At 52.6% G+C, this 24,799-nt stretch overlaps 5 protein-coding genes across 5 annotated transcripts; 1 reads left to right on the top strand and 4 right to left on the bottom strand.

Annotated features, from left to right (window-relative positions):
* Positions 1 to 4,651: 4,651 nt before the first annotated feature.
* CkaCkLH20_11134 (set domain protein) lies at positions 4,652 to 6,097 on the bottom strand (the record flags this gene model as incomplete). The annotated part of the gene is made up of 1 exon (XM_038893848.1): positions 4,652 to 6,097. The coding sequence occupies one exon, from the start codon at positions 6,095 to 6,097 to the stop codon at positions 4,652 to 4,654; it is 1,446 nt and encodes a 481-aa protein (XP_038740948.1).
* A 3,111-nt stretch (positions 6,098 to 9,208) lies between these two features.
* On the bottom strand, positions 9,209 to 12,934 carry CkaCkLH20_11133 (FAD binding domain-containing protein; the record flags this gene model as incomplete). Its single annotated transcript, XM_038893847.1, has 10 exons — positions 9,209 to 9,292; positions 9,370 to 9,643; positions 9,723 to 10,039; positions 10,112 to 10,672; positions 10,723 to 10,757; positions 11,501 to 11,936; positions 11,988 to 12,329; positions 12,380 to 12,564; positions 12,640 to 12,687; positions 12,748 to 12,934. 10 exons carry the CDS (start codon positions 12,932 to 12,934, stop codon positions 9,209 to 9,211), a joined length of 2,469 nt encoding a protein of 822 aa, XP_038740947.1.
* Positions 12,935 to 13,534: 600 nt separating this feature from the next.
* On the bottom strand, positions 13,535 to 15,345 carry CkaCkLH20_11132 (carboxylesterase; the record flags this gene model as incomplete). Its single annotated transcript, XM_038893846.1, has 5 exons — positions 13,535 to 14,131; positions 14,185 to 14,537; positions 14,611 to 14,786; positions 14,858 to 15,139; positions 15,188 to 15,345. 5 exons carry the CDS (start codon positions 15,343 to 15,345, stop codon positions 13,535 to 13,537), a joined length of 1,566 nt encoding a protein of 521 aa, XP_038740946.1.
* A 679-nt stretch (positions 15,346 to 16,024) lies between these two features.
* CkaCkLH20_11131 (uncharacterized protein) lies at positions 16,025 to 20,883 on the bottom strand (the record flags this gene model as incomplete). The annotated part of the gene is made up of 7 exons (XM_038893845.1): positions 16,025 to 16,126; positions 16,190 to 16,377; positions 16,444 to 17,296; positions 17,357 to 17,488; positions 19,300 to 20,030; positions 20,089 to 20,392; positions 20,449 to 20,883. 7 exons carry the CDS (start codon positions 20,881 to 20,883, stop codon positions 16,025 to 16,027), a joined length of 2,745 nt encoding a protein of 914 aa, XP_038740945.1.
* A 562-nt stretch (positions 20,884 to 21,445) lies between these two features.
* CkaCkLH20_11130 (homogentisate -dioxygenase) lies at positions 21,446 to 22,956 on the top strand (the record flags this gene model as incomplete). The annotated part of the gene is made up of 2 exons (XM_038893844.1): positions 21,446 to 21,757; positions 21,820 to 22,956. The coding sequence occupies 2 exons, from the start codon at positions 21,446 to 21,448 to the stop codon at positions 22,954 to 22,956; spliced, it is 1,449 nt and encodes a 482-aa protein (XP_038740944.1).
* Between the last annotated feature and the right edge of the window lie 1,843 nt (positions 22,957 to 24,799).

The following is a 24,799-nucleotide window of genomic DNA, read 5'->3' as shown; positions in this document are numbered from 1 at the left end:
GAAGAAAACCAGCATTGAACCAAAGAGGAACAAAATCAACGAATCGATTTCTTCAAGAGATCAACACTCATTGAAAGTCGTGCTAACATCGCCTTTCTCGTCCCGATCCTGCTCCAAGTTAGCATTTCCAATCCACGCAAGCTTTTCTCGTTGAATTTGTCTTTGGCAATCCCCGAAGACAAACAGCTCACTCACCTTGCAGTTTCCATTTCGATTTCGAACACCGTCACAACACGATTGTTCAATTTCGCTTCGATAAGTCGTGATTTCCGATACTCCGTCCGCAGCCACCGCGAAAAGCTGTACCGTTTTTTTTTTGGAGAAGTATCTGCAGTCGCCATGTGGTTTCAGGGGGACTTTGCACTGCGAACTGCTTATTAACATCGGCTTCAGTCCTTGGTTGCAAATTGCGTTTGGCCTGCTCTTTGCGCATACAACGGGTAAATAGAGACTTACCGAAGTTCTTGGGTTGGCATTCTTCTGTCTGCTGGGTAGATTCTGGCAAGTTGGCGAATTGGGCGCGAGTTGTCTGCCGTGGTTCGATACATCGTAGTAAGCTTGAAGGTATTCAAATCTGGTTCGGGGAACAGCAAAGTCTCTTCACGCAGCAACTTGTTGCGTTCTAGCGGCTGTATCGAAAAGTTGTTCCGTGCTGTATTCAAGTCTCCCAGAAAAGAGATTAGGGAGTATCACTTCGATGTCGGTGGATTTTGCTTCTCGAATGTCAGGATCGTTGTAAAACCAGCCTCCAGTCTTGGTCGACCTGCAGGTCTCGTGTTAGCATGGACTCCCAACTCCCAGAACTACAGATTTGTATCTGCCTACCTTTTTCGACGAGTTGCATAATGGCGTACTTGACACTAGTACTTCTCTGGTGATCTGACCTTGATCCAAGTCCTATTAGTCACATCTTCCGTGACAACGACTCGGAAGTTTCGGAACGTGAACAATGGCAATCGAGTTTCGAAAGAATCTCGCAGTTGGTAGACTCTAGAACGCAGAAATATTGTTTCTTTTCTACATGTATTCTCGTACTATTGATCCTGTGCGACTTGGTGTAAGTAGTCTCGTCTTGAATCTTCTTGTCTCAGGATTGATCTCCGGATTGCTCACCTTTTCTGCCAAACTGTCGTCGACAGTGAATCCTTTCCCACGTTGTACAGCTTCTTGGCCTTTAGCCTGTTGAGCTGCCCTGCCTCTAGGGCTTCGTTCCTTGATCAAAGGCTTTTGCATCTAAAACCCCGAAAATTGAGAGTTCCTCAAACCGATGGCTCCTTTTCCGGCCAATTCTGTACACACCAACTTTCTGTCTCAACTATCTCTGCTGTCTCTTAGCACGATCGTCCTTCTCGGCGTCGCGGGCTGACAAACTCGCGCCGGCCTGCCTTCTCGGGTCGGCTGTGCCCCTTCCAGGCGTCCAGACCACTCAGGAAGCAGACTAAACTGGACTATCACCGCGTTACCCGCAACAGTTCTGCAAGCGTGTGTGCCGCTCCTACATTCACTGTAGTTCCGGTTTTCTGTCGCTGGTCAACTCGCTGTATCCCGGCACAGACTGCACGCTTTCTTCTTGCGCCCCGGTCGGTTGAGGGGGGACGGCAAGTAACGTAACATTCGCATCCCGGTGGTTTCTGTTGATACCGGGCGTCTTGGCGAGATACGATGGTGTTGTTTGTTGGGGCCGTGGTTGGGTTCGTGGCTTCCGTGTCATTTTTCTGCTGCGATCGATTTCTCCGTCTCACGGCACTTTCACCGAGATATTCCTAGTGATCAATAATGCACTTGTTTCATCAGACTACACACCTACAGATCTGGATGTGGATAGACGATGCTTTTGTCGTGTTTTCTTTAACCAATGATGCTGTCGAGTATTGGTGTTTTGCTGCTGCTAATCGCTGCGGAAAACGCGGTTACATCCCTGAATAGGTTGTCTAGGCCGGGACGGGCTCAACGTAGACAAATTCTAACAGTGTTAATGTAACGCGGTGGAGGACGTACTCCATCGCTCGGCTAGGTGCTGGACAATCTCGTGTGCTCTGCTGCAAGCTTTGCAGGTCGTAGATGCGTACATGACTTAGTAGATTGTGGGTTGAAAGACGTATGCTCTCCTAGGTATAATTAGCTCAGGGCAACGGGCAGATTTGACAGTTGCAAGCCCAAGCGTTTTCCCTTGGTTCCATGGGGTTGTCATCCGAAGGGCCTGCAACACCAAACGACGTCCGGCTGCTCCAAGATGCTCGGAAAAGACTGGCACAACGTGTAACACATAATGATGACGAAGACAATAACATTGTGATCCGGGAACGAATAACACCACGACGGCATAGCGAAGGTTGGGTGCTCCAATAGTGAACGACCTCGGGGGGCTCAGACAGGTTGAAGAACCTTTCTGAAAGTGTAAGTGCCCAAAGGGCCGTCTCCGCTGAGATCGACCCTCAGCACCACTATCCGCCTACGAGAGAGTCGTGTGCAGCCCACACGAGCACCGAGACTCCTAATACAGGCAATTCTTCCCGGTTTCTTCGCAAACCATCCGAGAACATCACAAATCAAACGCGCTAGACGACGGGCTTCTCTTCGAACGAGCGCCTCCGTCCCTGTCCAAGCGTTGGCGAGCGAGCACGGGAGCGAGGCGGCATCCACCTTCTGGAAAATGGAAGCATGTCAAGAACCCGAGCCAAAAAAGCCCCAAAGTCAAGACACGGGCGAGCACACACATGGGACGCCAAGGGCACGGTGAGTTCGGCGGGCCAGTTCGGTACGGTTCGAGCTGCCCAACGTGATGTCAAATTTTGCAGTAAAAGGAATGGAAAGAAAAAAAGCTACTGCCCAGCCCCGTCTCTGCAGTAGTCTGAGACGAAGTCGCTAGACCGTTGAGGAGAACGACCGGTCGGCGCAAACCGTAGTGCGTCTGACACCGCCAGCCCACGCCCGTGAGCGTCCTGTACTATGTATGCGTGTTGATGGAAAGTAGGTAGTACCTACATACATTTCTCCCACAATCCGTTGAACTGTCAACTTTCGGGATGGATGAGGTCTGCGTCCTAGCGTAGCCCTTTCGGTCGAACTACATAGTACCTCGAGCATCGCTTAAGTGAACACGAACCGCCGCGTAGGTCCGAGATGTGACCGTTAGCTCGTCGACTACGCACTTTGACTCTATCCGACAGACGCAGAGAACCCTCGGTTGTGTGTGTTCCTGGCCTACATTCGTTACTCTTGGGGGGGCTATCAGCGCCCCCTGACCGGCCCCTGAGCGCCGAGATGAGGCCACCGGTGCGGAGATTGGTCGCAGAGTAACAGCATTTTACAAATAACAGACTCTGCGGAAGAATACAAATCACGAACATCACGAACTCTTGCTCCTCCCAGCCAACATTGCGCCTCACTTGGACAGAGCTCAGGAGACCCGTGCTCGTAGTGCCCTAGATTCCAGAGCAAGAAGGCCAAAAGCAAGACCAGCCGACGGGAGAACGGCCGGCTCGAACCTATGTCCCACACACATTTCGCTATCGCAAACGCCCACTAAGGTTTCCGGCTCGAGGCGACGTGCTTCGGGGAATGCTCCCTACAGAGTGAATACTGCGAACGCGTCTATGCCCCCGAGACCCAAATCTCGCCTGACGTCAAGACCGCACCGCGCCCAAGAGTTCAGTCCAGCTGCTGAAAAGCTTATCAATGAACGGCGGGGAACATATGGCGACATTCATCTCCCACGTCACGGCGTAGTTGAATCAGCAGCTCCTCGTCGCCTAAGTATAGTCAAGACAGGGCTTTCAGACCCTGAACCCGAGACACCGGCTAAGATCACGCTGGGCAGACACGCACAACAACGGTACATACACAACGCAGCGCCGTGGCACCTTCGAGAAGGGGGATCCTCCGTGAGGATGGGCAGAAATAAGAACAGACCAAGAAGCCGCCACGATGGGCTGAGCTCTAGCAAAAGTGTAAATGGGTTGAGGAAGACCACATCACTTACCTACTAGTTTAGATACAGCAGCAGCACCAGAACGGGTCGGGGATGGCGGGCCGAGCTAAGATAGTGTAGTGAGTGTACCTACTTCGTAGTTCGAAGCAGTTCAAGGGGGGCAGGATTAGCCGCTCTAGCGGTTACGTGTTGACACGAACGTGGAACCCGCTAAATGACACGAACACCGCGATACAGCTGACACGGGCTGGCGCAGGATAGATGCCAGCAAAAGTTTTCTCCATCTACCGACAGGCGTACTGCTGGGCTGACCCTCGTAACAGACGCCGCGTTTCTGTGCGACGACCAAGGGGAACTTCGGGTAAGGCGGCGACATCGGACGGTTTAGCCGCAGACACTCAAGACAGGAAAGGAAAGCTTGCGGTCAAACCACCTGGAGCGGAGGCCGTCTGTTCGCCTTTTTTCCTGTCCCGTTGTGGTGATTGCTAAGATCATTAGTCCGCGTCTTTTCGTCTTTGTCAGTGTGTCCGTGACAATGAATGTTCAGCTCAGAAGAAGACTAGTTTAGTCTCGAGAGGCGCAAAACGTCGGCAGTTGAGAGAGTCAGATGTCATGTTTTCTTATTTTTCGTGGAATCCCTTTTCTTATCGTACCTGCAATCCCGGCGCTTCTGCCCTCGCTATGTCTGATGGGGAAAAAAGAATAAAAACTGTGGTGACCTCATCTCAACTCGCGGTTGTTCCTATATCGGCAACACGACTCGCCGCAAAGACACTCCTTGTCCAGACCGCGCCAGTAGCTCCCAGAATAGTCCACCGTGACCTCCTGTCCCGCCTCGATGCCCTTGCTCACCAGGATGATGCGCTGCGTGCTCATCCACACGAACTGCTGGAACTGCGCGTTGGACTTGCAGCTGTGGTTGACGAACCTCGTGAAGTTGCCCTGGCGGCCCTGCCAGATCTGATACGCCCGCACGCCCGTCGAGCTGTCCATGACGTCCATGTCCCGCAGATCCTTCGTGACCAGCCCGACGAACTCGCCTATCGCCGCGCCGCGCTCGAACGGGCAGAGCGCCGTCAGCCCGTTGTTGCGCCCGTCCGGCGTGCGGAACACTTGCACCGGGCAGGGGCTCCGCCGGCCGGATCCGAAGAGCGTCGGGAAGCAGTAGCACGAGTTGATCTTGGGGTCCTCCGACTGCTCCTGGCCGCACGAGTGACACGTGTGCATGCCCTGGACGCAGGCCACGGCGTTGATCGGGGGCACCCACCGCGGGTCGTCCGTCGCCCACGCGCTCATGTCCATGACGGAGTGCTCGATCTGTTCGAAGCTGAAGTACGGGTCGTACTCGAGATATGTCGAACGCAGGGGCACCGGATCCGAACCGTCGTACCGGACCACCCAGTCGTGCGGGTGCCCGCAAAACCGCCTCTGCGCCGTCTCGCCCACGATCATAAGAAGCTGCCGCCACGTCGGGTGCAGCGTATCCGCGGCGACCTCGATCCGCGGCCGCAGGGAACGCAGCCTCGACATGCTATCCGGGTTGAAGCCGACGCGGTACTTGCAGAAGCGGTAGAGGCCCATGCCGGCGAAGACGAGCGCGGCCCAGCCACCGGCGTCCTTGATCTCCTTGTAACCGCGCCAGATGGCCATCTTGTTGCGCAGCTCCTTCTCGGACCACCCGAAATCGTTGCAGGCCTCGATGAGAGCGGCCTTGCGGCGCTTCGTCGGCGACATGCCCGGGTTTGTGATGGCGAGCAGTTCGACGTACGAGTCGAAGTGCTCGATCCACCGCGCTTGGACAATGACCTCGATGGAGCGGCACGCGCGGCTCGCCTGCGTGACCTTCCGGCAGAAGATGTTGCTGCGGTTGAAGGTCCCCTCCACGTCCACCTCGGCTATCGTGCCGTCTATCACGGTGGGCGGTTGGAGCAGGCCGAGCTCGAGCTGCTCGGGGACGTGGATCTTGCCCGCGTTGTTGATGGTTGCGGTGGCCGCCGTCGCCGTCAACTGCCACTGTTCGAGGAGACTCTGCGGATCGAGGCTGATGCCGCCATGGATCTGCTCCCAGATGCTGACCACGAACTTCTCGATGGAGGATTGCTGAGGGATAAACACCACGTCCTGCTGGGTCTTTGCGCGCTTCGGAAAGTTGCTGGCAACCTGCATTTGTCGTTGGGTCTCCGGCTCCTCCTCCACAACTCGACCAGTCCCCCTAATAGGTCGCAGGGCGCCTGTTCCTTTCCTCCGGGAACTTGAAGGTCCGGCTACCGTCTCCTCGGGGGTTGGAATTTGCGATGGTGGTCGTTGTGGCGGTAGATGCACCAACGCTTGATTGCTGCTCGATGGACCGGCGTTATCCATAAGCACCTGCCCGGCGACGACAGAGGCCGTTGGCACTTCGGTTGATTCTCTCCCAAGATTACTCGTATTCGGGCTCTGTGTTGCGCTCTGTGATATGATGTTGGATATATCGACCATTTTCTGTTGGTGGCTGGTTAGCTGCCAAAACCTCTCGCAATCAACCAACTCCGACTATGGCTGATCCGAGAACCCGGTAAACACCTCCCAAAAATTCCAAGTAACAAGTTGATTTTCCGTGACTTTTGCTATTTCTTTGGAAAATTTGATTTGCATCTTGAGTCTCTCCGTGCAAGTGCAACGTCGTCAACCGGAACCGGGGTTCTCGCAAAACCACGTCTATTGCGGCCCAACGCGCCAGATCCGAGGATTCGCAACTTACCGAGACGACTGGAGAGCGGGGTGATCGCCCCTGAGCCTCCGTTTGGCCATCTTGGATGAAGGCCTCAAATCGGAGGACCGGGTTCGATAAGCTGCCGGACGGATAATCCCGCAGGGTTTCCGCAAGTTGGTCTAGAATTACGCGGCTTAGGCTCTCACGAAGAGAGTCCATCTGCTGTTCTGGGGAAGCCATGATCTGTTGCTTGGCGGTGTGAACTGATTTTTTTTGTTTGCAGAGAGGAAGAAAAAAGAGTCTTGGTTCGGACGGATAACAGACAACTACTAGTCGACAGACAACAGCAGCAGTATCATGTCAGACCGGCCGCGGAAAACCGGAATGGACGACGGCGAGGTTAAAAAAAGAAGAAGAAAAAAGGGTAAAAGACTGTGTGTGCCCAAGAAGAGACGGATTGAAGCTTGTCCCTTTGGTTATCAAACGGTCTCGTTACTGGGTATCATGACTGGACTGCTACAGACGGGCAGCAGCAGCAACCAGGCATCAACTTTCCAGTGTCACCGTCAAGTGTGGGAGGAGTCCAGAACAGATTTAATGGCGGAGAAAGAGAATAGGACTGCAAGATATTCAGGGTCCACTTCTCTTGTTCTGTCTGTTCTTAACTACCCGACTCTTGAGAGGTGGGGTCGATTCCGCCAGCCAAAGCAAGGCAAGCCGAGCCTGAGCCTGTCTTAGTCTTCTCTCTCTCTGTGTGTTTCCTACGGGTTGAGCCTGTGTGAGAGAGAGGGAGAGAAAGTGGTGTGTGTGTGTGTGTGTGGCCATCCGTCGAGCGAGTGAGCGAAGCAGCCGTCGCCCGGAGTCTAGCCCATCAAACGCCAGTCTAGCCTAGTTCGAGCAGGGATCGTCGATGGGCAGACAAACCATTTTGCTGCGTGGGCAGAATTTCCGACGGGCGGAAGAGGTGGGACTGGGCAGAACGATCCGCCTCGGCATCACGCACTTTGCCGTTTGTAGGAAGCTGTTAGGGACGCCGTCGCCGCCACACTCGCAAACGGCTCTACAATGTCTCTTTCTTCACGTGTTTTGAGGCTTTACAAAACGTGTCGGCGCCCGTACGTCCTACGCCAACGTCCCCATGAGTCTTAGGAGTTGGGTATCAACAGCGTTGAACCCCATGTCCGGTCACATATGACTGAAGCTGGGGGCCATACACAAACAGGGGCTTAGCCAGAGAAATTCAACCGAGGAAAAAAAAAGATCAATAGAGTTTCCGTGGCGCCAGTTAGCCGACGTCATTCGTGACCCAGTAAGGTTCCATGGAAACAGCCAGTCTGAGCCACAGCAAATCTCTCGTCGTGTTGTTAGGGTTGTTCCTTTATCCGTCCATCTGTTCTCTCGAGTCTTTCCCCCCTCAACCCGACTCGAACCTCGAAGGTCGAAGGATTCGGCCGGGAACCGTCCGCCCCCTGTCCTCGTTTGCACAGAGGAACATCCCGAGAAAACCGCCGGTGGGACACGTCTTTCGAAAGGGTTATCTGTACGTAGTACAATTACCGTCAAACGCCCTCGGGGAAAGCCTCAAACCTAATTAACCACTTGAGCCGCTTCTCGTTCGGTCCTCCCCGACCTCTTCTCGCTATGCTTCATGCCCTTTTCCGGGCCAGTCCTCGTTTCACACGTCTCTTTTGGGGTGTTCGGGATTCAGGCTTGGACTACTTCATGAGCTTGGCAAAGCAGCTTCGTGCCTGACCTCTGAGCGCACCCCGCGGCTGACCGTCTGACGACCTTCCAGAGCTGACCTCGACATTGCAGAACCCATCGGACGGCTCCGCGACGACAACGACGCTTTTTTAAAGTTCAAACCGTCGATGAACCAGCCGATTTTCACGGCACGTACCAGACTCTAGAAGGAAACTGAAGGACATTTGCATGCCCTAATCTCAGACCCGTTCAACCGTTCGTAGCGTACCTGCATCGCCGGAACCTGCCGTGAGTACGAAGCTTTCAGGGATGTGGGAGGGAGACCGAAGTCTGCGAAATCAATGACCCAACTCAACCTTCAAACGAGTTGTCGAGTCTATCTGACAGCTTCTGTGTTCTGTCCTTCCTTGATCCTTGACAACAACACAACCCCGAGATTCCCCCTCGCCCTCCTATGCACTAAACGGATCAGCTTGCGGTCCCTGTTTCAACATCCAATCCTTTAGACTTTGCGCCTGCCTCCAGGTTCGTTACGAGTCTCTGTGCGCTGACTGAATCTTAACATCCCAGTGGCCCCGATGCCGCGTTCGAGAAACTCAACCCATCGGCAGTCGGTTGATAGGGCTAAGGTGGCGTATTACAGACAGACTGTCACGAGAAGAGGATCCGAGAGACTGGTTCTGAAGGCGGTTCATGCAACGTCGAAGACTCCACCAGCCGAGGTGTTACTTGCGAGGACATGGAGCTCTAGAACTCGCCGCCTCGTTTTGGACAAGATCTTCTCTGCAGTTCGATTGAAAAATTGTTTACAACACGTCCAGTTTGATCGGCAACACCATGCGAGTCAACGGTCGAGATTAACCCTCCAGCTCATGACTCTCTTAAAGAAGACTAACGCCAACGCCGTTGCCGTTCGTTCCAGGACCGTAATGCTGCGTAAAGTCATAGCCAAGCGTTTGAGCGCCCTATCCCAAGATCAGTAACTCGGCGGAAATTTTCAGATACACGGCCAATGTGTGAGGCCTGCCATCCAAAGTCTCACCTTAGTCATTTCCACCGCCTTCTCGTGATCCGATTCGGCCTCCTTGCAGAGCTTGAGGAACTCGTCGGTCTCGAGCACGTTGTCAGGATGGACCGAAAAAATTCGTCGGAAGTTCTCGCTGGACACGGGGTCGACGATCTCCCTGTACTTCCTTCGACGGACCTCGTCGTAGACGTCGAGTATGCTTTCGTCCGCCTTGCCGAGGAAGATTCCTGACAGACACTCGTAGAGCCCTCCGACATCGACGATGCCCCCCGTGAGGCCGAGCCCTCCGCTACCGAGGCCGGTCCCGCGTCAGTATCAGTGCGCCGTGGCGCGATGAATCGATTACTTAGTTAGGAAAGGGGACGTACAAAGGGTTGCAGAGGTGCGCTGCGTCTGCAGCAAGCAGGAACCGGCCGACGCGCATTTTCTCGGCGCAGCGCTGGTGGATCTTGTACGGGCTGATGCCGACGAGCTTGTATTGCTCTGGCCGAGGCCGCCCTGGCAGCATGGTTCTGAACCTCTCGGGGTACCGGGCGATGATTTCGTCCGTCGTCAGTCCGGTGTCTTCTCCGTACGTGACGCGCCAGAGGCCGTCTTTGGTTATTTTTGCCGCCATGAACCAGTCCTTCGCATCTAGTATGAAGTTTGAGTCAGTATATCCGAACTGTTCAAAGTCGTAGTAGACCTGCACCGCCCCCCGATGGTCAGTTTCGATGATGCTTTGAGGCCAGCGAAGATTGTGTCAGGGGGAAGTTACGTTTGTTGCCACAATCTGCTCGTCCCATGTTCGACCCGGGAAGTTCGTATCTCCAAAGAGACATCGCCGAACGATGCTATTGGCCCCGTCGCAACCGACGATGTAATCGGCTGAGAGTTGCGACTTCTGTCCGGTGCGGCTGTTCTCCACGTCGACCCAAGCCTTCTTGTCATCTTGTCCGATCCCCGTCACACGATATTCAAAGTGGTAAGTGACCGTGGGCAGGTCTTTAGACTGATCGTGGATGAGGCGGGCTAAATCGCCTAGGGGTAACGCGACCAGCCGATCTGGGTCGTCTCCATGGACTTCATTGCTAAGGCTCGCGATGTGCGTGCCGTCCGGCTTCCGCCATGTCACCTTGTCAGGCAAGTAGCCGAGCTTGCGCACGCTGTCGCCCAAACCGGCACGGTTCAGAACTTTCATCGCTGGCGGAGCGTAGTGTGTGGCCCGAGGCCTGTCATCTAGCTGAGAAGTCTGTTCGATGATGGTCACGGAAATGCCATCTCTCCCGAGCATCAGCCCCAAGAGCTGACCTGCAGGGCCAGCCCCGACAATGATGACCTGTCTTCATGTCAGTTGAAGCTTAACTACCAGAAGATGGATGAACTGACATCTTTCAAGCCTGAGCGCATGATGAACGTAAATGCTGTGTTGAATCCAACAACCTTGAGACAGAAAGAATTGTGGCTTCAGCGATTGTTCGAGAGTAGATAGTGGGATATTGTTCAAGACAATCATTGTATGATTTTGAATGGTTCGCTCGTGGCATCCTGATGATGCATTACTCTCTCGTCCAATGTCTCAAGCATACCCACATGATCCCCGTCTTCACCAAGCTCAATGCCCCTCCACATCGAGGGCCGTTCGGATTTAACCTCCACACCCCACAAACTGCGTGTTACCTTGGTTCCCCCACATAATGCAACATTAAATTGAAGGGACCATTCAGTCTGTCACTAGAACTAGCCTTCGAGTTTGCCAGTCGGTGGCTTTTTCGTTGTGGCGTCAGCATAGTTGCAGGTGGATGTGCTTGACTCTAGAGCAACTCAGGAATCGAGTTCATTGTAGCGCTGAGTCTATGTGGGGTGACTATGATGTGAGCAAATGCCAGGCTCTCTGAACTGCGTAAAACGGCCGGTGGGAGCGCATCCACCTCTGTCCAACACCAAAATAATCTGCCCGGAGAAGCAGCGAGATGTCCGAGCAACTTTCAATCTTGGAAATCGATGTGATCTTGGCAGATGCCTTAGTTCAGAAGGCTGATTCTGCCTCTGGCTAGGCTGAATGCGACGCGGTCCACCGCCTCCGACCCAACGCTCTGTAGATACTTCACCCGATCCGCTGGCCGTCTGGATCTCAGTTCTGCGTCATTGAGCTCCTGAAACATACCGTAAGGCCCGAAGGCAGCGCAGGATCCTGAAGACCAAGGCTCCTGCAAGTTAATGAACCGAATCCACGCCCTTCGCATCTGCTCGCCAGTTCTCTCCGCAGCCGGAGAGAATGACAAGTCAAACCCACCGAAGAGCAAGACCAGATCAATCGCATGGTGTGCCCCATTAGATGGCTGCCAAGGGTTTGCTTCGTCGATGATGCATTGGTATACGGGAGTTTTGGCGTCCTTGCCCAGTTGCACCAGTTCTTGGACGGGGAGCAGGAACTTGCTGTCGTTGATGAAGTCGAGAGCTCCGAGCTTACAAGAAGATTCCCGATCAGGATAGATGTTGTAGCATCGCTTGAGAGCCTCGCTGTGTTCCCCTGCAAGGTCAAAGATGCCAACGATTTCGGCAGCCGTCATCGACCAGATGCCGTCGCGGAATAACACGGCCTTGTGAGAAAGTCAGCATTCCATCATGATATCCCCCGGAATCACACTCACCTCATTTTGCACGTCGCTGACAAGTACTCTCTCTGCTCCGCCTGGCACTTCCTGCCATCCCTCAAGTGACGGCTCCATCTGAAGAAACCAAGATTGGATCCCGGACATTTCCAAAGCCTGCACCATGATTTCCGCTGGGGCTGTGCTTATATCAAAATCTCCCAGAGTTTCCAAGCAATTATTCAAAGTACTGCGCATGAAAGCAGCCCTATCCCTCGGCTGAGGGGGCGACAGCTGCAGTGATCCAGACGACAAGATCACTTGACGAGCCGGTGCCCCAGTTACGAGATGCGCATGGCAATAAACCGCTCCCGCACTCTCACCAAAAAGTGTCACGGCTTCCTGTGAGTATTGGTTAGCTTGCGCATGTCTTCATTCGCCAATAGACTCACCGGATCACCGCCGAAGCCAGCTATGTGAGCCTGAACCCAATTCAAGGCCAAGGCTTGATCCTGCAAGGCAAGGTTTGCCGAGGTGTTCTCATCGCCAAAGGCGAAGATGTTCAGTCGGTACTGAATCGCGACGGCAATAATGGGCTGTCCCATGTTCGAAGAGTCACTCACGATTTGCGACATATCTGTGCATTTTTAGAATGGCATGGGATGAGGCTTCGATGCGAGACCGAGTCACCGAGGCAGCAGCAAGCACCTACCACAAAGTCCAGAGGCAGCGCTGCCAAACGTCACAGACTGGGAGCCGCCTCGAAGGGTGTTAGAAACAGGTCCAAGCAGAGCGGGTTTGGGTTATCCCTTAAACCTACCATGTATCCAGACAAGAACAGGCAACTTCTGCCCGGCGTGCTCCTTCGGCGCCGTCACATCTAGGTTGAGGCATTTAAACTCATCCTCCGGCTCCACGGGCAGTGTGATGTCAGGCGGTATGCGTAGAAGGTGACGAATGTCTACGGGTATTTGAGGGCATCGAGGGCTGAAACGGGGAATCACCATGTCAGAATGCGGGAGCAAGCCGAAGAGGGTGGATAGGAGGAGTGGTTTCACCCAAATGCTGTACAATCCAACTCTGCCGGCAGACTACTCACGGCCTCGGGGCTTGCGAATCTTTTGGAGAGTCTTCCGTATGGAATACCGCGGAACTGGACAACTGATGGGAGCTCAACCCCAACAAGGGTCGAACCCAGGGCGGTGTGTCTGTAAGTCAAGACCATGACTCTCCGTAGGCTTCGTGGAAAAGAGGCGTGAAAGGCTGTTGTGCAGGAAGGTGACTCGCATCAGTCTCATTTCATGTTGCGTTGAAGATGCGGGATTCCAAATATCCATGTTCAGACACCGCCAGTGGGTGTTGACCGGGCTTGATGAATAATCTGCCGGGGTTGCGGGGTTTAGAGGCCCGGGTCACGGTTGCCGTTCCCACATAGCCGGCCCGGTAAGTGGAGGCCCCCACCCAGTACTGTGCCGGAGATGATGTAGCGGGATGTGGTTGTTTATGCGCGGCATCCGAACGCGATGATCATTGTAAAAAGAAGAGTCGCGATTGGAATTGTCTACCAAATTCTATCGTAGCTATCGTAATGACGATGTGTTGAATCTCTATGAGGGAAGAAAGAACTTCATCCAGGCCTCCAGCAGAGAGTCCAACCCCACCGTTTCGCTGATTTCCAGCAACGCTCGATACTGATCCGAGGTTGCCGCCGAACCTTCCTTGTAAGTCCTCTTTCCACCCTGGTAGACGGTAAATCCTTCTGCGTCTCTGAACCTCTTCCATGGAGCTTCGCCTCGCACGAAGCTTATGATATCAGCAGCAAACGCCTCCGCAGACGCCCGCTGACTAGGGTCCAAATGGTCATTGTAATTCTGGAACAGGAATGCTACATCAAGAACGTGAGTGGAGTGGCCTTTGAACGGCCCGTCCCAAGGGTTAGGCTCTGCGAATTCCAGCAGAAAAGTGTCAGCGGGGAAGCTCTCGACCCAAGACCGCGCTGGCGCCTGGAACCCAATGTCTGAGGCGAATCTGAGAATCTGGATGAGAGCATCCTCGTCTTTGGTTCCCTCATTGATGCCGTACGTAGACAGAAGTTTTGAAGCTTCATCGGAATGGCTTGCCAATGATGATTTGATAGACGTGATGAATGAGGCAGCAATTCCTGCTTGTCTCTGAAGAAGCCCAGCTAACCCAAAGATGCTCGCCTAATCATGATCTGTTAGCCCAATATCTCGGTTCATTTTGGCGAGGAACTCACATCAAGTGGAAGATAGCCGACCATGATAGCTTTGCAGGGAGAATCCTGAGAGATGCCCCTGTTGGATAACACCGTCTTGAAACTCGGCACGAACGGGACGGTATCTTCATCCACAACCGGCAACAACCGAAGACTCTGGTCCAGTTTCCCAAGGTCTTCCGGAGATAATCTCGACAGACTTTCGATTTTCTGGCTTGGAGAACCGCCGTTGAGATTCAGAGCTTTCAAAGCACTCTGGTAGGTTTGCTCAGCAGCCGAAATGTCCATGGGTGGCAGTGACGGAGTTGACCCGCCGAGTACAACAATCTGAGATGGAGCGTGCTCATTCGAGTATAGAAAGCGATTGGCAGAAACTAAAGGCGAATGAAGTCAGGCTACTTCGGTCTCGTTTCTTTACTTAGGGAATGATATCGTTGAGTAACTTACTGCCTCCAGCGCTCTCGCCAGCAAGAGTGATCTTGTCAGGATCACCACCAAAACCTGCAATGTAGCGTTTCACCCACTGCAGGGCGACTCGCTGGTCATGATGTCCTTGGTTACTCTTGAAACCTGCTTTACGGAGCTCTTCTGATGTCAGAAACCCAGGAGCCCCTAGGCGATAACTATGAAATAGAGAATATCAGCATCGACGCCTCGACACCAGTGCCTCGCAACCAGAAGTATTTGCTCGTACTTTATGTTGACAGCAATGATGGGTTTGTTCTGCTTCACAGAAAGTTGAACGAAACGCTTCAAGTCGTACTGCGGCCACCAGTTCGAGCCTGTTATGAAGGCTCCGCCGTGAATGAAGACGAATACGGGGAGTGATTGGGCAGCTCCAGATGTTTGAGGTACAGCGATATTCAGGTTGAGGCATTCTGTGCCTGAGATGCCGGGATGCTCAGCTGTTGGAAGCGCTCTCTGAATGATGAAGTGTTCATTGTGGACTCCGGATGGATCAGAAATTGCTTGAGGACTAGCATCAACCGTTAGTCAGGGATCTGAAAGTTGTGGAATTCCTCACCCATGGCGCCTGGCATCCAAGCCCTTTCCGTCGTACTCGACCAATTTGGCATTGTCGAACCAGTGGCCCAGGCTGGCATATTTGATACCCAAGAACTGAGTCACATCTTGTGCGGGTAGTCCCTTTACATTCCCAATGATTGGATGCTGGAAGTCCATTTCTGCTGAAGTCATCACTGACAACTCGACTGTGACGTGTTTGAGAGGTGCACGAAGATTTCAGGTGTCGGATTCAATCTCCCAAATGGTGGTTTTGAGTGATAATAGAACGAACCTAGCTCCAGTTAGCCGAGCAGCTTCTGAAGCAATGAGTCCGGGATGTCCGCATCGATCTGCCGAGTAAACTCCCGATCAGGTTACCGAAGCTACCCCACATTACCCCACGCTGTCAACGGACGGAACCCGCATCACCCCACATCACCCCGGGGACAGCTCCGGCCTATGGTTTCCCATTCTGGTCCCTACTACCCCCACGTTAGTGACAATGACCTTTCAATCGAGTCAAAGAAATGCAATCCATGCAATTACTTACAGGGCACCTTCCTATTCAAGGTCAAAATGAGGCCCACGTTGGGATGGCTTACGATTTCAGCCATTATTATGGGACACGAGTCTGCTAACTATCACCACATATAGCAGACAACTACTGACGTGCTCTTGTAAAGAAAATGGTGAAATAGTGAGGGGCATTGACAGTCATTTGTTCAAGATACCTCAAAGTTGGGCTTCGTTGACCATGGGAAATGTATATGTTGCATTTCGATGGATTCATGGATGTTATCCTCGATATTCTCCGTCCTGCCCCGATAAACCTTTCTCTATGCTGACCCATAAGCCTTCAAATTCCCATAAGACGCCTTTCTTCATGATGCTGATCGTAAGCCTGTGCTAATTGCTCCAAGACCTTCCCCATGCGGGCGGTGATACCCCAAACCCATACCTGCAGGAGACAAAGTTAGCTCAAGCTAGTTCGCGGAAGGGGTCGAGTGAGGCTTTGACATACGTCTCCAAGAAATAAACTCCAAGTTCGGGCCAATTCGGCAGCAAATGATCTGTCCTCGTGAGGGTCATAATCGGCCTCCTCAAGAACCTCCTTCATTGCCAGAAGAAGCTCGTTCTCCGCCGCGGTTGGCTGAAGACCGCTCAAAGCATCCATCTCGACAGAATGAACCCATTTCGTGACGAACAAACCTGCCAAGACATTTGGTGTTAACGAAGGCTGGCCAAAAACGAAAGGACCTCCTCAAACCAGCATACCTGCGTCCCAAGCTGCGACTGCATGCTCGATACTCCACCGAAACGCAGCGGTTTTCCGTATCAGCATATGCCCTAGTCTGAATGGCATATGGAATCCCTCCAGTGTTTTTTCAACCACGTCCAACAGCAAGTGATCCCTCTTCAGGGGCGCTCTCGCAAAAACGTCGACCGAGGCCGCAATCTCAGCTGGATCTTTCGCCATGAGGCTGAGCCGATCGAAAGGCTTCGTGATATCGAAGAGCCGGATGAACGCAGCTCGAAGAACCGCATGCGAGCTGAACTGTATGGATAAAACCTCTCTTTCGTCCGCGTCCTCAAGTCGTTCTTTTTGGGCGTGGAGGAGCTTGCAACATGTTGAGAGGGACGCCAGAGCAGTTTGCAAAAGCGATTGGCTCAGAGGGGTCTGGTGTGAGAAAGAGTATGAGGGAGATGCCTGCGAGATCTGGTTGAGGTGCCACATGTGAACCAAGATGGCATGCGTAACCGTGAGCATGCATAGGGGGGAAGAGTGCGCCAACGAGACTCTGCTCGAATCTCTCGCCCCTGTAAGGATGTCTTCCAAAATACCCCTTATGGTGCAGCGATCTTGGTTTTGATACATGGGCCGTAACTCAACCCATTCGTCGGAGGAGCGAGCGTTCCAAAGACTTTCGTCATGAAGGCATTCGACATCGAGGTCGGTGGACGCATTGAAGATGGGATTGACGCCGTATATTACCGTCCTGATTGTGCCCGCCACATATATGCTGCTCAAGAGTCTCTTCCATGATTCACGCTCCACCCAGTCTGACCAGGTCATGTTACCGCGTTTTGCCGCGGTTTTACTTACGGTGTTCCGAATGCGCCCGTAAACCTTGAGATTATGTTAGCTTGATGTCTCTCCAATTAAGTAAAGTTCATTTTGATGACTTACGAGAGTGTAAAAACCACTTTCATCGATTGAAGTAGTAACCAAGTCTTGGTCGCCGCTGAAGGTGGCGTAGAAAGTCAACAGGAACTTGGTCTGCACCACCCACAGTGAAAGGTCATAGGTTGATACCTGGAACTTGACGAAAGTCAGTGTTGAACCCCTTACACGCAGAGACTTTGAAACGTACAGGCATTATTAGCAAATTTGCCAAGTCGTACAATTGCCTTGCTCGGCGGCGGTCAAGGCGGTATAATGCTCCAATGCTGCATATCGCCAGTAACAGAGCTCCTGGTGACTTTTCTTGACGAAGAGCCCCTGGATGTAGAATGGGTAAGTGGCAATGAAAGCTTCTCTCGTAGCTCGATAGTAAAATCCGGCACATCTTCAGACTCGGCACATGCTTCATGCCCTTCTCCATACCGAGACGTCGAGAGACCTCCTCACAGACTGAAGCATGACGGGCTTGGTCTAAGTCTGCGAAACCTTCTGACTCTCTCTGACCCCGCTTCCGCTGAGTAGAATGTAGACGGCAAGCAAACCCAGCTTCTGAGATTTCGGAGTCGCAGGCTGTAGAATTTGGTGATGCTTCTGTGAAGGCAGTCTGTTGAGCATGGCCAAGACGCGTGGCATGTTTAGCTCCTTGTTCAAGACTGGGATCCAGGGGAAAGGTGAGGTTGAACCAGTTGGGAGAGTACAGAAACTCAAAATTCGGGTTCTCGTCAGGCAAAGGTAGCACTGATGGAGTTATCGAAGCAAGGAGGGAAGGGTCAAGGAAGCTAGAGACCAGGTCTTGATTATCGAAGATGGAAGCTTCGAGCAAATCTGAATTCACTTGATGTGAATTCGCAGGTTGCTCAGACGACGAGCCAGGCGCAAACGAGAGATCCTGGCCTTGACCTGTGTCCTCAGGGACCGTTGGCTCCAATGCGATGGCATCTTCTAAGTCTGTAGCGACGACAATGCTATTCAAGGATGTTTTCGATGCGGCGGAAATTCTTCTTGAGCGTTTCTTTCTAGTTGGCCGCGGGCCACCGACTCGAGGAGGATTAACCTCCGTCTCACTTGAAGTTCCTTCAGATGACGATTCATCTTCTAAGCGATCTCCAGTCACGTCTTTGACAACATCTGCGTGGAGTGTCCGCTCGTGCCTGGTGACCAGATCTCTGCAAGACTCGCTTCATATCAGTAAATGAGCGACACGTAATAGAAACATGGCATCTGTGTTGGCATACTTGCGAGCGTACGACTTATGACAATACTGGCAGGAATAAGGCTTCTCGTTCGTGTGGCTGCGCTCGTGACGGATGCAATGCTCGCTACGTTTGAAAAGCTTCGAGCAGTGGGCACACTTGTACTGCCGGTGTTCTTGTCGACGTTTGACTCCGGCGCTGGGGCGGGGCGGCGTCCGGACGGTCACCGTTCCCCTGGCGGATTGCAGGGGTTCCGAGGAGGTCATGAAGACGTTGGTATTACCGGCAAAGACCCGAGTCTAACTCTCATAAAATTTTATACTCGATAAGATGTTTTCGTCTTGCGAAGAATGAGATTATGGTAGACGGTCGACGATAGCACGTTGAAGAGCTCAGGACACCGCATCTTCTCATCGCCCGAGATCGTCACTGCGCCAAGACGGACGCGGGGAGTGTGTGCGGGCCGTGTACCAGCTGCGGATGATCAATAAGATATTATTAACCGTTGCAATGACGGATATTGCGGGGAAACGGGTGGAGTAGATGGCCGCCGACGGCTGCGGCTTTTCGGCAATGGGAATGTTCGCTTTTGACTGGATTCTAATTGGCCTGACTATGAACATGATCCATGGAACTATGCGGCGCTTGACGATGCAGGTGCTTGGACGAAACGCAACCAATGACTCGAAGGGAACGGAGAGCTGAGAGATCGTTCTCCGTCCCGCCGCGAGTCCGTTTACAACGTCATCCGACTACCATTCCCATCGTGTCGACCTTCACTTGTCCCAAGTAGAATCCCTCTTCTTGAGCTTGAGCCCATTCCGCTTTCAGGACCTCTGCTCGTCTTGCATTTCGCGGAATGAAGCGGACTTTGAAAGGTTTGGGCAGAGTGTTGACTCCGGGCTCGTACGCATCGTCGGATAAATCCATGGGCTGCTCCTTACCGTTGGGATCAAGCGGTGGCTCGATCTTGAAGGCCCACAGAATCTTGGCGATTGTCACGAAGACACTGTTCTCAGCCAGATGCATTCCGGGGCAAATACGACGACCAGCGCCAAAGTCGAAGTGGTCTCGACCTTTTGCATCTCCCTGAGTGGCGTAGAAGCCTGCTTTCTCTGGATAGTCCAAGTATCGTGACGGGTCGAAGGCTTCTGGATTACTCCATCTTTGCGAGTCGAAGTGGAGAACATACTGCGGAATGGCGACCACTGTATTCTTGGGGATATGATAGTCCTTATAGAAGACGTCTGAGGTCGTGTAATGCGGGCTCCCTATAGTCGTCACGGGTCGGATGCGGAGGACCTCTTTGCCAATACCTCTGATGTACGGTAGGTCTGCCTCGTCCGAGAACGTGGGGGATCTATCGTCACCAACCACTCGTGTTAGTTCGCTGTTCGCAGATTCTTGGATATCAGAATTGGCCGCCAGATAGAGAATGGCGCTATTGAGAGCAGACGACGTAGTTTCTGATCCGGCTTCGATCATGGCTTTGAGTTTGATTAGTATGACTTCAAATGTCGAAGTAACAGGGAGATGACCACTCACATCCTGCTGCAAAACCAGCCTGTACGTCCGTGATTCCCAGCTTCTCGAAGTCCGTCTCAAGAAAGTGTTTAACAAAGCATTCTGGAGCTCGTTTCTCCAGGACCGCCGACTTCAAGTCGTCCCAGTAGTGCATCCAAGTCTTCTTCTGTCTATGGTAGGCCTGAAGTGCTCCTGAGCGCCACCATTGGAAACATGATGGGATATTGGCAAGCGGTGGAAACAGATCTGCAAGGTAAGCACCTGGCTCTGCTGCTTCTGAAAAGTCCTTGAGAAGCTGATAAATCTCCCGCATGTTCTCGGAGCCCTGGCGTTCTATTAGTCTTCAACCACAGCATATCCCGGAGACAGATGCACTCTTACCAAGGTCGGAACTCGTTGTCCGTAGGTACTGGTCAATACCACAGATGTTGTGTATCTACGAACGTGCTGGTAAAATCTCTCCTGGCCATCATTGTCTGTTGCGATGTCGTATATCAACTGCTTCGCCTCGAACTCTTGTGACGGCTTGTATGTCTCTGATGCTTTCGGTGTCAACAACTTGTGAACGATTGCTCTCAACTGTCGCCATTTTGTGCCGTAAGTCAATAACAGAAGCCGGTTGCCGCCCGAAAGAAGATCGGATATGACTGGCATTGGCATTCTTCCTGATGTCTTGGCCGATTGCTTGTCGAAAATTTCCCGGACGGCCTCAGGGCTGTTGACAAACACCCAGTTCTCCCATCCGAGTTTGATCTGGAAAAGCTCGCCATGTTCAGCGGCCCAACGTTGAAGTTGACGTTGTGGTGTTTTCCCCAATTGATGAGTGTTTCCGAGCAGAGGTAGTCCTTTTGGCCCGGGAACTGGTCTGTAACCGGCGGGAGTTGCTGACTTTCTGTGGGTGAAGACGGCGTATAAGAGGAAAAGTCCAACACATGAACCAACAATCTTGAGGAGCGTCATGGCAACAGACTTCGGCCTTTCTGCACACAGAAATCTTGGTGAAACCTAATCTTCGTCAAGATCCTTTCTTCTGATAGCTCGCGGGCATGTGCTTTAGATAACATGAGCATTACGAGCGCCCACATTCAGTGGGTTTGCCTCCAAAAGTCCCCGCATGAACAGGCGAAAACACCACTTGAACATGCTGTATCAGAGCCTCCGCTGCGCTGCGAGTAGACCCCACACAGCACAGAGAATTGAATTGCCGGTGCTGTCGTGGTTCATGTGGAGTAATTGCCGTAACACTCCACGTGGGGTGCGGTTTTGCTGCGGCGGTACGCAATGAAACGGTTTCTGGAGCTCTGTTGCGCTATTTAGCTGAGGGGAACACGCCGTCCAAACATTCATCTTGTCGAGGATTCATCCGTCAACAATCATCATGGCAGCTCAAGCTCTCACGCCGAAAGACTTCCAGAACGCCTTTCACTGGGCTGCGTCGCAAAAAGACGGTACCATCCCGTCCTTTGCTACGCGCCCCAATGATCCATACAAGTACCAGCCGGGCCTCGGCAACAGCTTTGAATCTGAAGCTATCCCCGGTACGATCCCGAGAGGACAAAACAGCCCCCGAAGCATCCGCTACGGCCTCTACGCAGAACAGATCACCGCGTCTGCCTTTGTTGCCCCTCGACACGCGAACAAGAAGGCATGGCTTTACCGGTCCCGACCGGCCGTAGCTCATCAGGGATTTGTGAGTTTAGTTGTTCTTGCGATGAGGAAATTGTGAGATCGGGGATTGACTTGGGTGCTTAGACCAATCTTCCTGATAACAAGGACACCGAGTCCACGTTTATTCCCATTAATCCCAGAGTGCACATCTCACCCACCCAACTGGCTTGGAAGCCTTTCCCAATTCCTGAGTCCGGGGAAGTCGACTTTGTGGATGGATTGAAGACTGTGGCTGGTTCCGGAGACCCTACTTTGAGAGAAGGACTCGCCACGCACGTTTATCTCTGCAACAAGAGCATGTCGAAGAAGGCTTTCGTGAACTCAGATGGCGACTGGCTCATTGTTCCCCAGCAAGGCGCGCTCGACATTCAGACCGAGTTCGGTCATCTGTACGTGCAGCCGGGAGAGATCTGCGTAATTCAACGCGGCCTGCGATTCAAGGTCAAGGTCGAGGGACTCACACGTGGATACATCCTGGAGATCTGGGGTTCGAACTGGGAACTGCCTGAGCTGGGCCCTCTGGGAGCCAACGGTTTGGCCAACGCCCGCGACTTCCTTCACCCTATCGCGGCATACGAAGTCACCAAGGATGACCCGTGGGAGACTGTCTACAAACTTGGAGGCAAGTTCTTCAAGAGCACACAGCGTCATTGCCCCTTCGACGTTGTCGCTTGGCACGGAAACTACGTCCCGTTCAAGTACGACCTCACCAAGTTTGTCAATGTCGGGTCCATCTCCGTCGATCATATCGACCCTTCCATTTTCTGCGTCTTGACAGCCAAGTCACGGGACCCCGTTGCTCCGCTGGCAGACTTTTTGATCTTCTCTCCTCGATGGGACGTCGCATCTCACACCTACCGCCCTCCTTACTACCACCGAAACTGTGCCTCGGAGTTGATGGGCCTCATCTACGGAGACTACGGCGGACGGTCTGACGAGTTCCAACCCGGTAGCATTTCGTTCGAGTGTGGCTTCGTTCCTCACGGAGTTGCTTATGAGCAGTTCGCTGCGGCCTCTAAGGAAGACCCGCCCGTCATGCAGATTTCTCATGGCTCTATTGCGTTTATGTTTGAGACTAGCAGAGCTCTTACCATTACTGACTGGGCTTGGAATAGCAAGGAGAAGCACGAGCATGACCCTAAGATGTGGGATGACTTGGTGGACAACTTTTCCAATCACCACATCGAACTCCCTGCTCAAAGCGGAAGCGACAAGAGTTGAGGGGGTGACAACTGTAGTCTCAGGTAGTAAATGTTTTGGCCCTTTGAACAGAAACAGCGTTCTACGTAAGCAAATAACTATTCACATTATGTATAACATCAGCGTTCAATGTTCGTTATGATATCTATATCCTGACTGGAGAGGAACTACTGCCTACGAACGACAGCTGTGCTTCTATGATCAAGTATAACATGGATGCAATAACTATTCAACTACTCAATTGTGGATATGATTTGAGCATCTGAATGAAACCGGAGAACTTCAGACACAGGAGGCATCATAGCAGATAATGAAAGTATTCCGGGCGAACTTGTTGAACCCGGACCTTGAAACGGAAAATAAGAAAGGTCAAGTTCTATAACCAGTAATAGACACATGGTGATTTATGCTTTTTGAAGAGAACATCGCTATATTTCCATTGAACATACATCCAGATGCAGCTCCCACGGATAAAAGTAAACAAGAATGCTCGCTGTAATACAGTATAACAAATACAAGTCAGGAATCCCCCTGCTTGCCCCAAATTTAGCCAGTGCAGCACTGGTGGTCGCAGCGGACAGCCTGGATTCATGTTAGTCACAAATGAGCAGCATGACATTGGAGAGTTCTTGGAAGTACTTACATCGCCAACGGTGGTCTTGGAAGGCCCAAGTGAGCGTTCAAAGCCCATTCTTTTGCAGATTTCGTTGAGTTCCTGAGCAACGCCATCGGCAAAGCATAGACAGGCACCGCCAGAACAGTATGTCAAGGTCGAAGAGCATCTTTGGCCTACGACGCCAGATGCAACAAGCAGAGTAGAGTAAAGGATTGCCGACAACTTCATCGTGAAGAGTGTTGTTTTATTTGAGTAGTTGAGGGTTGCGAGAGTGAAGCTGACTTGGAGTGTGATGATGAGAACAACAGGCCGAAGATATCAGGCAATATGAGACCTTTTATAGATCTATGAACTACTCATCATATCCAGCAAGCATCGTGTTGCAGCACCACATCTGCTGAATTCATCTAGACTCTCAAGTTTGGGCCGGGCGGTTGTTCCGCCGGAAGTACAGGCAATCCCTGACTCGGCGAACAACATGCATATGAAGCAACTGCGGCAGGATCCTGTGGGGTCGTCTGGAGTCTATCTAAGGCGTGATCTGAGACACCAGGCGACTCGTGCAGTAGATCGGGTTCGTCTGGACTAGATGTTCTCTTGCCAAGGGCTTTTGAGTTGGTGGGCGTCACTTCGGCTGACCATCCGATGATTGGGTTCTTCAGCCAAGCTGCCAAAGCGTGCAAACTCCTACATGAATACGGTATTCTCATCAGGGTATTCATGTCTTTGGCGGCCACCACGACATGTTGCTCAATGTTTTCATGGCAAAAGACTTGAAGACAGCTTGATTCGACCCAACGCAATCAAGTCTCAACAACCCATCTACTCAACCAAGCCCGTTTGGCATCAAACTGACCACGTATACACGGGAATCTAAACCGTCACAGTCCCCAGGTAGCATGGTGGAGTTATCACAGCAATCATTGATCCCGAAATAAGGTTTGCCAAGGTTATGATCTTCAGACAAGTCAACTCGCCCTGCCTCAAATTTAGTCGCCGGTCCATGGACGCCAAGCCCGCCAGCTCCGCCAGTGAACCCAAGGCTTCGGAACCCGCCGGCCAGACGACCTCTACCGAGTCAGGAACTCTGGCACGCTGGCATGGTTCAGACGACAATCACTGAGATCAACACGAAAACGTGGCCCAGGACAGTGTTGTGAGGGCAGGAGCCGGTGGTTCGGGAATCCTGCGACCGAGCCTGGATCATCTGAAGGCCCTCTTCAGCGTGAGCCACGGAGGATTACGAAA

Source organism: Colletotrichum karsti, assembly GCF_011947395.1.
Source record: "Colletotrichum karsti strain CkLH20 chromosome Unknown Scaffold45, whole genome shotgun sequence".
Classification (NCBI taxonomy): domain Eukaryota; kingdom Fungi; phylum Ascomycota; class Sordariomycetes; order Glomerellales; family Glomerellaceae; genus Colletotrichum; species Colletotrichum karsti.
The sequence above is the reverse complement of the archived record's forward strand: the minus strand, read 5'-3'. Positions and strand labels throughout refer to the sequence as shown.